The sequence below is a fragment of the Podarcis vaucheri genome (assembly GCF_965113315.1).
Source record: "Podarcis vaucheri genome assembly, chromosome: 4".
Taxonomy (NCBI): Eukaryota; Metazoa; Chordata; class Lepidosauria; order Squamata; family Lacertidae; genus Podarcis; species Podarcis vaucheri.
In genome coordinates this window covers 70,116,357-70,128,373 of record NC_138762.1, presented here as the reverse complement: position 1 = coordinate 70,128,373, position 12,017 = coordinate 70,116,357, and the positions used below count along the sequence as shown (strand labels likewise).

Below are 12,017 nucleotides of genomic sequence, written 5' to 3'. Positions count from 1 at the left end.
AATAATAAAGAAGCCACTTTTCCTCATAAAGATGTCCAAAACAACCCATAATATAACAGCAGCACAACATGAAAAATACATATCAGTACATCATTACCACAAACTTTCTAATACCAATTTATTTCAAAACATATGGCAATCCAAATAAACATTCATTTTCATAAGACCAACCTAGCATTTTAAATTCATGACAAAATTAGTGATGGTGCCAAATGGAGCTTTTTTAAATTGCACTGTGGCATTGCAGCTGGTTTAACCCATCCCTCCCTGTGCATTGCAGTCCCAGTCAAACATGGCCCCCATGCCTATTTTTAAAATTCCTTGTTCCAAGCAACGCTATTAATGTCATGTGCAGTTACTTGTTAGGCCTTCATTGGTGCCTTTTAACAATACAGGCGCCTCAGGAAACTGCCCATACAACATCTCCAGCTTTATTTCTTTCCCTTTGTCATATTACTCACCATCTTGTCCCATTGATTGAGTGAAATAGAGTCCACAAGAGACAGGAGACAGAATTACATACAAGGAATGCATGGGGAAGGGTGCATAGTGGCGGCCATTTCCCCTACCCAATTACTATTGTTAAATATATAGGTAGGTTTCTGGGTTGTGTTAATCTATTGCTGCCTTCTCCGACCTGATGCCCTCCAGATGTTTTAGAGTACAGTTCTTATCAACCCCAACCAGCATGGCCAATGAATAGGGATGATGGGGCTTCTGGTCTGTAAGATACCATATTTTAGATCGACATTGCATAAACCTGGGAGTTCAATAATGATTAAGCTATCAATAGTTAACCTCAGTTTCTCCCTTTTATATCCTTGATTTCCTGCTCTTTATATTAGTCCAAGTGGTGGTTTGTTTTAATGCTCATCCACCATGTTTTCTTACTGTTTACTAGCAAATGGAAACACCGTAATTGGATGGGTGGGTCACAATGCCTTTTCTGACTGATGCTTGCATTTAATGCAATCTCTCAATTGGGTATAACAGGGCTTAGCCAAAAACCCATTGAACTGAATAAAAATCTTACGATTGAATCAAACTGCTGTCCAATGTGGATATTAGCAAGCACTGCAGCATAATCTTTCTGTGAAAGATTAGCTTATTAGCTAAGATTTTCTGCTTCATAATACACCAAGTCTGCCTTTTGATTGTATTTTCTCTGCGAGATGATTTCCTGATAAATTTCCGGCTACTCCATAGAGGCTTTTGTTTAATTTGGAAAGTTTTGGAAATGGCCTGTGTGCCATATAAGTCAGTGTGCCAGTCTCCAGAGATTATGGTGGAGACCCTGATGGGTCGGGAGCAGCGTAAACATAGGTCAAAATGGCACATACTAACAGGCGGAGGCATTCAGCAGATAGGTCAGGGAGAAGGACTAAGAGAAGAAATAGGACTACGAGTACCTAGATTTTCATTGGCTTTATTGGTGTTTAGCAATCTGGGTGGGGAGTGCTGATTTCTGAAAGTCTGTCCTGGGTTGGTTGTGCAATGATGGAACACTGTATAAGATGTCTGGGATGTTTCAGAATTAAGAGAAATACCAGTATTTTCCATTGATGCATATGGAGTGTGTGTGTGTGAGAGAGATAATAATAATTTAGGATTCCTCCTTTTCTGAAATCAAAGTAAACTGATTTTGGTTCCTCTATTTCTTTCTTCATACCACATAGCCTCCTTATGATAACTATTAAGACCCCATTCTGTTAGAATTAACAGAGTGATAATAACTTGCCCTTTGGTAAAAAGACCATTCGTCCTGATGAGGATTATCCCTCCATATGCCCCCCTCCAAAGGAGGCACAGAGGGGGTGGTGGTATGACAACGAGCCTTTTCTGTGGTGGCTCCCTGCCTGTGTTTTTAGGTTTTCATTTTGTTTTGGTTTTATACTAGTTTTAATATTTGTACTATTTTGTAAGCTGCTTTGTAAAAAAATAATAATGAAGGGGGAGAGGGAACTAATAATAATAATAATAATAATTATAATAATACCCTTTGTTAGAATTTCTGTCTAGTCATCTCAAGGTTTGTGTGTTATGCAAAATAGGATGCAATGTCAGGAATTCCACACATGCATTTTGTTGTTCCAGGTGACCCAGAGGCCTAGCTCCCATAAGATGAGATGTCTCTTCAGAATTAGTTTTGTCCCAAAGGATCCCATTGACCTTTTACGAAGGGATGCGGTTGCCTTTGAATATCTGTATGTACAGGTGAGTTGTATGGGTTTACTATAAATCAGGGCAATTTGGGCTTCCTTGAGAGAAGGTTTTTAAAGGCATGTGACATGTGAGCAGAGAAAAGAAATAGAATATAACATTTTGTTTATGATGGGAATAGCAGGAAAACGGCACAAGGGTTTAGATCAGGGTGGGCCAAACCTGGCCTCTTGCTAGTGGTTCAAATTCATCCCACTAGGCCATTTTCTCCAAACCATGCCCCCCAGCTCCACAGTCAACATCTCATGTGACATCAGGTGTGTGCAGGTGGAGTTGTTGCTGCCCATGCACAATTGGGAGCCTTAAAGTGCACGGGCAATGGCGCATTTGCAAGGGAAAGCAGGTTTCGGTTCCCCAACCCCAGCTGATGGGCAGGAAAACCAAAGCCTGCTAAATCAGCTGAACAAGAGAGCCAGTGCTTGCAGAAAGCAGGCTTCAGTTCTCCCACCCACCACTGAAGTTGCCTGCTGGATTGATTCACAGGGCTCACAAAGCTGTGTGCACAGCAGTTCCCCCTTTAAGTGGTTCCTCTGGCAGTTGTCTATGCTGCCTGGGGCTGATAGGAGCTGGGATCCAGTAGCATCTGGGGGGAGGCCACATGTTAACCACCTCTAGTTTCCAGGATCACTGATCTTCTTGAAATAACAGGCATGGATGAAACTGCATAGGTTTCCTTGCTGACTATTTTTATCTGTTATTCAACCCTTCCTACAAGGAACCTAGGGCAGCATGGGGCCCATCTCATCCTTTTAAGAACCAGAAGAAGTAACTATGACAGAATGATTGGCTATGGTCATTCAGTGAGGATCATAGGAAACAGCTTTATACCAAGTCAGACATCTGGTCCGTCAAGCTCAGTCTTGTCTAAACTGATGTAAGCGACTCTCCAAGAGCCATTCCCAGACCCATGTTGAGATGCCAGGGACTGAACCTTCCACATGCAAAGCAGTTGCTGATTTGCAGTGAGCTCCTCAGCCTACCAAAAGCTCTTGTAAGAGGATGCCAGTGTGCGCACGTGTGTTTTTTCATTATTTGGCATGTACGCTCATCCTATAATCCGCATTCCTGAACCTACCTATTGTGCTCCTTCTTCCTGGTTCTGCCAAAAGAGGTTGTGCAAAACTCTTAGGCCTTTTCGTGTGCGAGGAGCTACAGTGTTAGGACCTTGTAGCATACTAATTTGCTGGAGCCAAGTGGTAGATTGGTCACCTGCCCTTTCACTCACCATGAATTGGCTAAGGAACATCACTTTGGATGGAGGAAGGATAATAAAGAGAATTAGATTCCTTGCTCCTAGTCCTTGAACATGACTAGATTCTGACCCGTCATACCCAGCACACCAGTTAGAACAGCTGACGTTCTCTGTCCATGCCATGGAAAGGAAACTGGGTGATTTTCTGCTCACTCCCACTTAAGAAGCTCCATGTTACGTATCAACATTTTCATGTGTCTTCCTGGCCATTTCTCACTCTGTGATCTTCAAGGATTTATGGATGGCTCATCTGGCAGTCACAGTTCTTGTTAATTATAAGCTTGCCTTTTAAAGAAGAATTAGTCATAATGCGGTGTTTATGTTCAAAATCAGAGATTTTTGAGCTTGATACTCCCTCTGCTGGTTATTTGACAGAGCTGTAACGATGTGGTTCAAGAGAGGTTTGGACCTGAGCTCAAGTATGATATTGCACTGAGACTGGCTGCGTTGCAAATGTATATTGCAACCGTGACCACGAAGCACACGCAGAAAATCTCTCTCAAATACATTGAGTAAGTATAGAATGCAAACCTTGTAATATCTGTGGTTACCATTTATGTGGTCTGTTGATGTGCAAGCTGAATTTGTGATGGAAATGGAACAACTGCAAACACCAAGTAAAATTTGATACTTTCAGTATCAGCACAATCCTAACCATCTCAGAGGTAAATCCTATTGAATTCATTGGGACTCACTCCCAAGTTAGTGGGGCTATGATTGCAGCCTTAGGTTACAGTCCTAACCCCACTTAAGTGGGAGTGAACCCCATTGCTACTTATAGGACTTACTGTACTTCTGAGTAGACATGTTAGAATTGTGCTACTAATTTCTCAGAAAGCCCTCCTAAGAACCTTAAAGTTAAACTTTGAGACAGTTGCTAAGTCAGTATGTCTTATCATACTACTAGTTCTCCACTAACTTATTTTTTACTGTTTAATTTATATCTGCTGTTGAAATGACACCATTGCCTTCTGCTCAAAAGGTCTCTCACGAGTCAAACAACAACACTGAGTTACAGGGATCTTTCCTCTGTTACATACAGCAGCTACACATTAAATATGCACACACCTCATGCGTAACCTGGATAACAGCTAGGCAACTGTTTTCATCAAACTAATCTGTTAATACTGAAAAAAAGGTCAGTGTGTCATTATTCCCCCCTGCATCATGCCTTTCAATATTTCTTTTAGCAAAACACTCAGTGGTGTGGTCTAGTGTAGAAAATAAGGCTCCCCTTGATGGTTATGACTAAATGCTGTGATAAGGTGGAAGCCTCAAAAGCTAACATAGCAGAAGCATCATGTTTGTATGTCTAGCAGCCGGCTTATTTATATAATCATAGATGAGATGAATAAGGTAAGATTCATCCTATTTTGAGTCATACAGTAAATCAGGGGTTTCCATCCTTTTTGGACCAGTGGAAACATTTTTAATTTTGTGGGAATGCTGGGGGTGCCATTGACAAAATAGCTGCTCTGATGCCTTAGATACATCCATGACATTTTCATGTCCAGCATCTTGTTCTTCACAACGGCAAACCAGAAACCTATGGCAAGCAAAACCTGAGTGCAATACCCTTTTCCTGCTGTAAGTTCCTCAGCAACTGGTTATCAGAAGCGTGGTACTTCTGATCCGTAAGGCTATTGTGACTAATCTAATGTGTCATCATCTAATGTGGTGGCCATTGCACCTTGGGAGTGGCAGAGTCCATAGTTTTACTCTCTGCTGTGTGAAGAAGTGCTTCCACTTGCCAGTTCTGAAGCTTCTGCCATGCAACTCAGATGTAGGAACCTGGGTTCCTTCAATAATGTCACACCAACGGCATAGAAAAGTGGCCAGGCAGAACTTATTTTAGCTAGCCTCCATGTGGTTAGGGTAGTGTGCTGACTGACCCCTAAAATGGCACTGTTGAGATGGCAGCAATACTTTAAAAGTCTCCTGTGCCTAGTGTCAGAACTATTTTATATCAAACCATTGCCACAATAAAACAGTGACTAGCCTTTAGGAACAAACAAATGGATAGCTGCTTGCCTGGAAAAAATTGGCATCACATACTGTGGCCACTGAAAAACCTCCCTGGAAGAGGAGCTCCTGAAGCATGTGGTTTGGGGTATAGCATTCCATCTCTGAACTTCCTAAGTTATCAAAGAATTGTAGATTTGGAGCTTATCCACACTTTTTTTTACTGCCTACCTTCTCCATGATGAGATTTACACTCCAAAATACCTTAAGGGAACCAGGTTTGGGAATATCGATCCTGTCACTCTGCAAACTAAGAACACAAATCTCTAAGCTTGTGCAAAACGTTATGTATCCCGCTGCCAATAAGTTATTAAACCCTTAATGGAAATTAAATCTGAGAGAATGAGAGAATTGGGCAGAAGGGAGATTCTGGGATACACTTCCACACTGGTGGAACTATAATATCCAGACTATAATATCTACACTGGAAATTGACTCTGTTGGGTTCCCGCAGCATCTCTAATCGCACAAGCTGTCATGTAATTTATGTTAATGTGTATACTGTTCCAAACGAATCCTTGCTCATTGGCCTAAACAAGTAGCCCAACCAGGATTCCTAAGCAAGGATTAATAGCTGCAGTTCAGTGTCCATGACTAAAGCATTTAAATTGGCCACACCTTAGGCCAATTTAACACCTTAGGCCACACATGGGCCTTGGTGGGCCCATGGCAGCTGCTATGGCCACTTGAAATGGAACTGTGCAAGGGTAAGCCAGTTGCATGAGAAGCTTCCCACATGGATTATCCAGATCATCAAAATCCCCAGTGTCGCAAGGAAACTTTCTGAATGGCTTAGGGAGCCTTTATCTGCAACCCCTTCTGCTTGGGTCATGCTGAAGACTGCACATGTGAATCAGCAATTTGTTTCCATCACTTATTCCAACACACAATCATGCTTTGTGGCTTTAGAACAAAAGCCATTTCTCAAAATGACCTTTTATTCATTTTTCTAGCGTCTGAAATTCTTTTACAGTATTTTTCTATGTGATAATAGCGTCTGCAGGGTGCAGGTGAGCAACTTGCGTTTGCCCCCAGTTGGTTTCTCCATGCTTCCTCAACCTTGGGGGATACCTTTTAGAAGAGGTAATTGTCAGAGGACTGTGGAATTAAAGTTGTGCCTTGTATTGCAGAAAAGAATGGGGCCTGGAGACTTTCCTCCCATCTGCTGTACTGCAAAGCATGAAAGAAAAGAACATAAAGAAAGCACTTTCGCACCTTGTCAAAGCAAATCAAAACCTAGTTCCTCCGGGTAAAAAGGTAATGCATTTGCATCTTAATAGAAATAGATTTTCATAATCAGGAGGACTGCATCTGACGGAGAGATTTTCTGTCCCATCCTTCAGAGAAATAAGTGGCCAATGCATTTTTCAGAGATTGACAGCCTGTACAATGCGCACTGCTTATTGCCATTTTTTCAAGAACAATTAAAAGGAATTAGTTTAGCAAAACCATTATTTTATCTTGAAAATGGTAGGAAATTGCTAGTTAACCACAGGGGCATGACAGTTTCCTTCCACCTGCATTCATTTTGCTTCTATGTTTCATAACACAATTGCTGGGAAATTGCTTTCTCTGTTCCGAACTGTGTTACCCTAGGAGTCTGCCACGGCCACACATCTTCTCCACCATGCCATACATTCATTTCTGTGAGTGAAATATCCCGGTCCATTGATCTGCCTTTGGCATTAATGGGCATGGCTCCTTGAGATGCATATCACATTGGATACATTTGAAATTTTATTCATACTTTTAAGACACAGTTCAACTGAACGGAAGCAATTTTAAGTTCCATTAATTCAATTGCCATGTTAGACTTAAGTACATACTTAGCTCTCTCCTCCTGAAACTATTAGGCTTTAAAATGCATCAGTTAGACTAGATCATGTCCTATATTTTTGGACCACTTTGAACACCCAGTTTGGCAAAATATGGGGGGGGGGATAGAACACAGGTTTTTTAAAACACACACACACACACACACACACACACACACACACATGTTAATTTAATTCTTATGATCAGGGCCCAGAGTCAGCAGCTAGCATAGAGGGCTGATGCTGGTTACTGACATTTTGCTCGGGCAGCACATAATCTTGTACTGTGAAGTGATGCATTTGATGAAGATGCAAGGAACTACTGCCATCTTCATTTTCCCAGAATGCCTCTGCTACATGGGCACCCAGAGGATGGGGAAGGGAAAATAGCAGCAACAGCAGCAGCAGTAATTATTCTTATTGTTATTATTTCTATGCCACTTATCTGACTGGGTTGCCCCAGCCACTCTAGGTGGCTTCCAACAGAATATAAAAACACCATAAACATCAAACATTAAAAGCTTCCCTGTACAGGGCTACCTTCAGACGTCTTCTAAAAGTCATATAGTTGCTTATCTCCTTGACATCTGATGGGAGAGCATTCCATGGTGTGGGTGCCACTTCTGAGAAGGCCATCTGCCTGGCTCCCTGTAACTCCACTTCTTGCAGTGAGGGAACTACCAGAAGGCCCTCGGAGCTGGACTTCAGTGTCCGGGCTGAGTGATGGGGGTGGAGATGCTCCTTCAGGTCTAAAATAAAGATGGCACCTGTAGCCACTTAGACTAGATTTTCTCTGGTAAGATTACCAAGGGGTAGGTAGAAGGTGGGCAGTAGTGGGTGTAAGCACCAATGCTCAACCCGGCATTGTAAAGGTAAACACCATGTGAAGCACATGTGGCGCCTACCACCATCTTGATATTCCTGTGGGCAAAACATAATATCATGATGGGGGCAGAGAGCACACCCCCCTCAGACTTGCCCTTCTTGCCAGTCTACTTATTCTGGCTTCTGAGGAGCGGGGAAATCACTTGATTATGCCTCATTTGTAAATCACAACAGTAGCCAGTCCGTTATCAGTTCCTTCATCAGTCAAGGAACTTCTCAATCGGGGATGGGGGAATCTGTGGCCCACCAGATGTTGTTGGACTTCAACTTTCATAATTCCTCACCAGGGCTGATAGGAGTTGGACTCCAACTACAGCTAGAAAGCTGCAGGTTTCATGTGGTGAAAGGCACCTTTCTGTGGTTTCACCTCACGCTGCTATAATTTTAAAGACCCACAGTCTTTCCTCAGTGGGGTGCTAATGGCCCTGTCTACACAATCTGAAGACTTTTAAACATTACAACAGCACCGTGGGATGGTGCTATTTAAAAGGTACCTAAGGCTACTGAAAAAGTGTCTTAAGATTTCATTCTGCTGGGTAGAGGCATCTCATTCTGCACTGAGATATTCCAATAGTATTGGAAGAAAAGCTCCCACATTAAAGGATATGGTTGTATGGCATCTTAAGGCCCGTGTGAACAATCTCTTCCACTGGTGCTAGCAGAAAGTTATGAGGTGTTTAGAAGGATCTGTGGAAGCGTCAGAGGAGAGGCGAAACACAGCTATTCCTCAGTTTCCTTGGGTTGGATGTTGCTGTAGCTGCTGCAGTTCAAGCCTCAGTTTGAGCGGATTGCAGGAGCTGAAGGTGGAATAGTATCAGGCTTTTCTTTTTAACTGTGGATAACATTTTTTTAAAAAGTACCATACTTTTCTGTGTATAAGACACCCCCTGTTTTGGAGGACCTCCAATTTGGGGGGGGGAATGCAGTAAATCACTAACCCGACGCTTGTAATCGCTTGCGTCTGCTACAAGCATCTGCCCAATCACCAACAGCAAAAGTAAATAGCAAGCGCAATTGTCACAGCAGCAGCCAATCCTCAGCATCTCTTGATGCTGCAACCAATCACACACCCATTTCCCACAGCCAATACAAATCACCAATGACAATCTGCAGCTCGCGGCTGCAAACAATCACCCGTCACCCATACCCACTACCAGTGTATGAGACACCTGCAGTTTTTAAACCTTATTTTTGAGTTTAAAAAACCTAGTCTTATACATGGCAAAGTACGGTAGCTATGAGCTTCATCCAGTCCACATAACACATGTAGCAATGAGACATATTCACAGAGGGATTAATCAGTAGACATTTGGGGAATTGTTGCCACCACATGGTTTTAAAAATCTGGTATATTGCTACTCTAAAACTTTTCACAAAGGGAGCTAGTTCTGACTATATGGAATGCTGTGTTCTACCTCTGTAATCCTTCAATGAGTCATTTAGATCTGTCTTGCACTAGATCATTTCTGATATGGTTTGAACTACATCTGACTGGATGAAATAAGACTTCTAATTTCAAGATCTAAAAGTAATTTCTGCCCTTAGGAAGTTCTCTAAAGAATGGCTTACCTATGGGCTTTGAGAAGTCCTTATTAACAGCTTGCCGGGGGTGTGTAATAAAATTATAGTGAATTATAGTCACCATTGCGCCTAACTCCTATGGTCATTTGATTGTTTTCTCTCTTTATCTTCAGCTTTCTGCTCTGCAAGCCAAGGTACACTATCTCAAGTTCCTCAGTGATCTACGGCTTTATGGGGGCCGTGTATTCAAAGCAACGTTATTGGTAGGCTTTCCCTCACCATCATTTTTTAATGTTTGCTGAGTATTCTGCAAGTGGCTAATTAATGAGACAATTAATCATTTGCTTCACAAGTAATATTGAGCCAAATCATGCAATAGCTTTAGTACAGCTTCCAGCAGGCTCATTTCAACCAGGTACTTTTTAAATAGATTTTTCATCCCTTAGTACCAAGTATATACACTGATGAAAATCTTGTAAAATTATTTTCTGTGAGGATCCACAACCTAGCTGGTTAAATTAGATATTGTGGATTTGTTGCATAATGTTGATTTAAGTGGAGGTAAACTGATTTAAATCCACATGTATTTCCTTGCTTTGTGAAAACCCCTTCTCTTTGCTTCCTGTGTTGCAGCAGGGTGAAAAACGTTCTGAGGTGACACTGTTAGTGGGGCCACGATATGGTATCAGCCACGTAATAAACACCAAAACAAATCTGGTAGCTCTGCTGGCAGATTTCAGCCACGTGAACAGAATTGAGATGTTTACAGAAGATGAAACTATTGTTCGAGTTGAGCTTCATGTGCTAGATGTAAAAGTAAGTTGAATGTCGCAATTGTTTCAGTAAGACTCTCAGCTCTGCATCGTAAGAATAAAAAAGGAGAGTTCAATTATCCCTTTAAATTTGGTGATCCATCAAATTCAGCATCAGGTCTAGTTCAATTAGCCTTTCTTTTCATTTTCTTGACGTACCTTGGAATAATAATCTTAGTTACTGTCAAAGCTCACTATGTAGTTGTAAACAAGCTTAGTTTGAACTTTATTCTCTGATTAGAAGTACCACAATTACAATTATTATTTTGAAGAGTATTTGTTTTTCTCTTCTTTTTAATGTTTATTTTCAATCTCAGTACTTCTTTTGTGAAAGAAGTGACCAGCAACAGTTTATTTGCATAATGCTTCAATGGATTTTGAAAGCATTTGGGAAACATTAACCTCGGCACATCTCCTCAGAAAAATAAATATCAACAAACCTTTTTCAAACATTGAAAAATAAAATGCAGCCTTGCTCTTTTTAAACCACCAAACTAAGAATTCCCTATATTTTGTTAACTTGTGCTATTCCCCCCCCCCCAAGACAGCTCTGAGTGGCTTTATACCAAAGCTCTTGCCATTCAGCGTAAAATGAATGACTGTTTTGAAGTGAAACTTTTTGACCAAAAGCAAGCAGAAAAATGTGTTTTTCATATGAGCCAATATTTTACATGCTTTACAATTATGGGAATGACACAGAGCCAATCGTTAGCAAAATACTGAACTGTGGTAGATTTCTAAAAGCATCCAGTCCCATATACAGTTATAGGGTTGTTAGGTGTGAGATTCTTAATTAAAGGAATTGATGCATGGCCTGAATTTGTCTCAGTTTATCTCTACAGCTTATCCCCTGAGAACTGGGACAGAAGAAAACACAGTCCAAATGGTCCTGGACCAATAATTGGGGGGTGGGGTGGGGTCTTAAGAAAACAGATCTCAGTTGCCTCAATTGGCAGTTCTACCTGAAAAATGAACATTCATAATTTCAAGTGTCCATTCTGGAGCACCTTTTAAGTCTTTTCACCTTCTACTGCTATTATTTTGATGTTATAAGACATGGAAGTCAAGATCACAAGATATGTTGTGCCTGGAAGACACAGAGAGTGTGGCAGGGGTGGATCTGACATATAAGGATGCCTCTCTCAAATTCATGGAAATCCCATTCAACGTAGTGGGAATTGCTTGTGGTTAAGCTTGGTTAGAATCATGCTATCAATTTAATTCCATCTAGAATATTTTCTTACTATTTTTCTTTTTTAAAAAAAACAACAACAACCAATTTGTGCTCTAAATCTGGCACCCCACCAGAGATTATAGCCTTGACTTTGCTGTCCTTTTTTCCCCTTAGCCAATCACTTTGTTAATGGAATCGTCAGATGCCATGAATCTTGCCTGTTTAACCGCTGGATATTATAGACTTTTAGTTGATTCCAGGCGTTCAATATTTAACATGGCCTGCAAGAAAAATAGTGGAAGCCGTGAAGCAGGTAA

General features: G+C 41.3%; 1 protein-coding gene across 4 annotated transcripts in view; it reads left to right on the top strand.

Annotated features, from left to right (window-relative positions):
- The window catches only part of FRMPD4 (FERM and PDZ domain containing 4), a 219,658-nt gene that overhangs the window by 199,516 nt on the left and 8,125 nt on the right, over window positions 1-12,017 (top strand). For all 4 annotated transcript variants that reach the window (XM_082220847.1, XM_082220848.1, XM_082220849.1 and 1 more), the window contains exons 9-14: window positions 2,095-2,214; window positions 3,848-3,984; window positions 6,625-6,751; window positions 9,888-9,977; window positions 10,348-10,530; window positions 11,875-12,013. In XM_082220847.1, coding sequence (XP_082076973.1) covers window positions 2,095-2,214; window positions 3,848-3,984; window positions 6,625-6,751; window positions 9,888-9,977; window positions 10,348-10,530; window positions 11,875-12,013 — 796 coding nt within the window. The remainder of the gene's footprint in view (window positions 1-2,094; window positions 2,215-3,847; window positions 3,985-6,624; window positions 6,752-9,887; window positions 9,978-10,347; window positions 10,531-11,874; window positions 12,014-12,017) is intronic.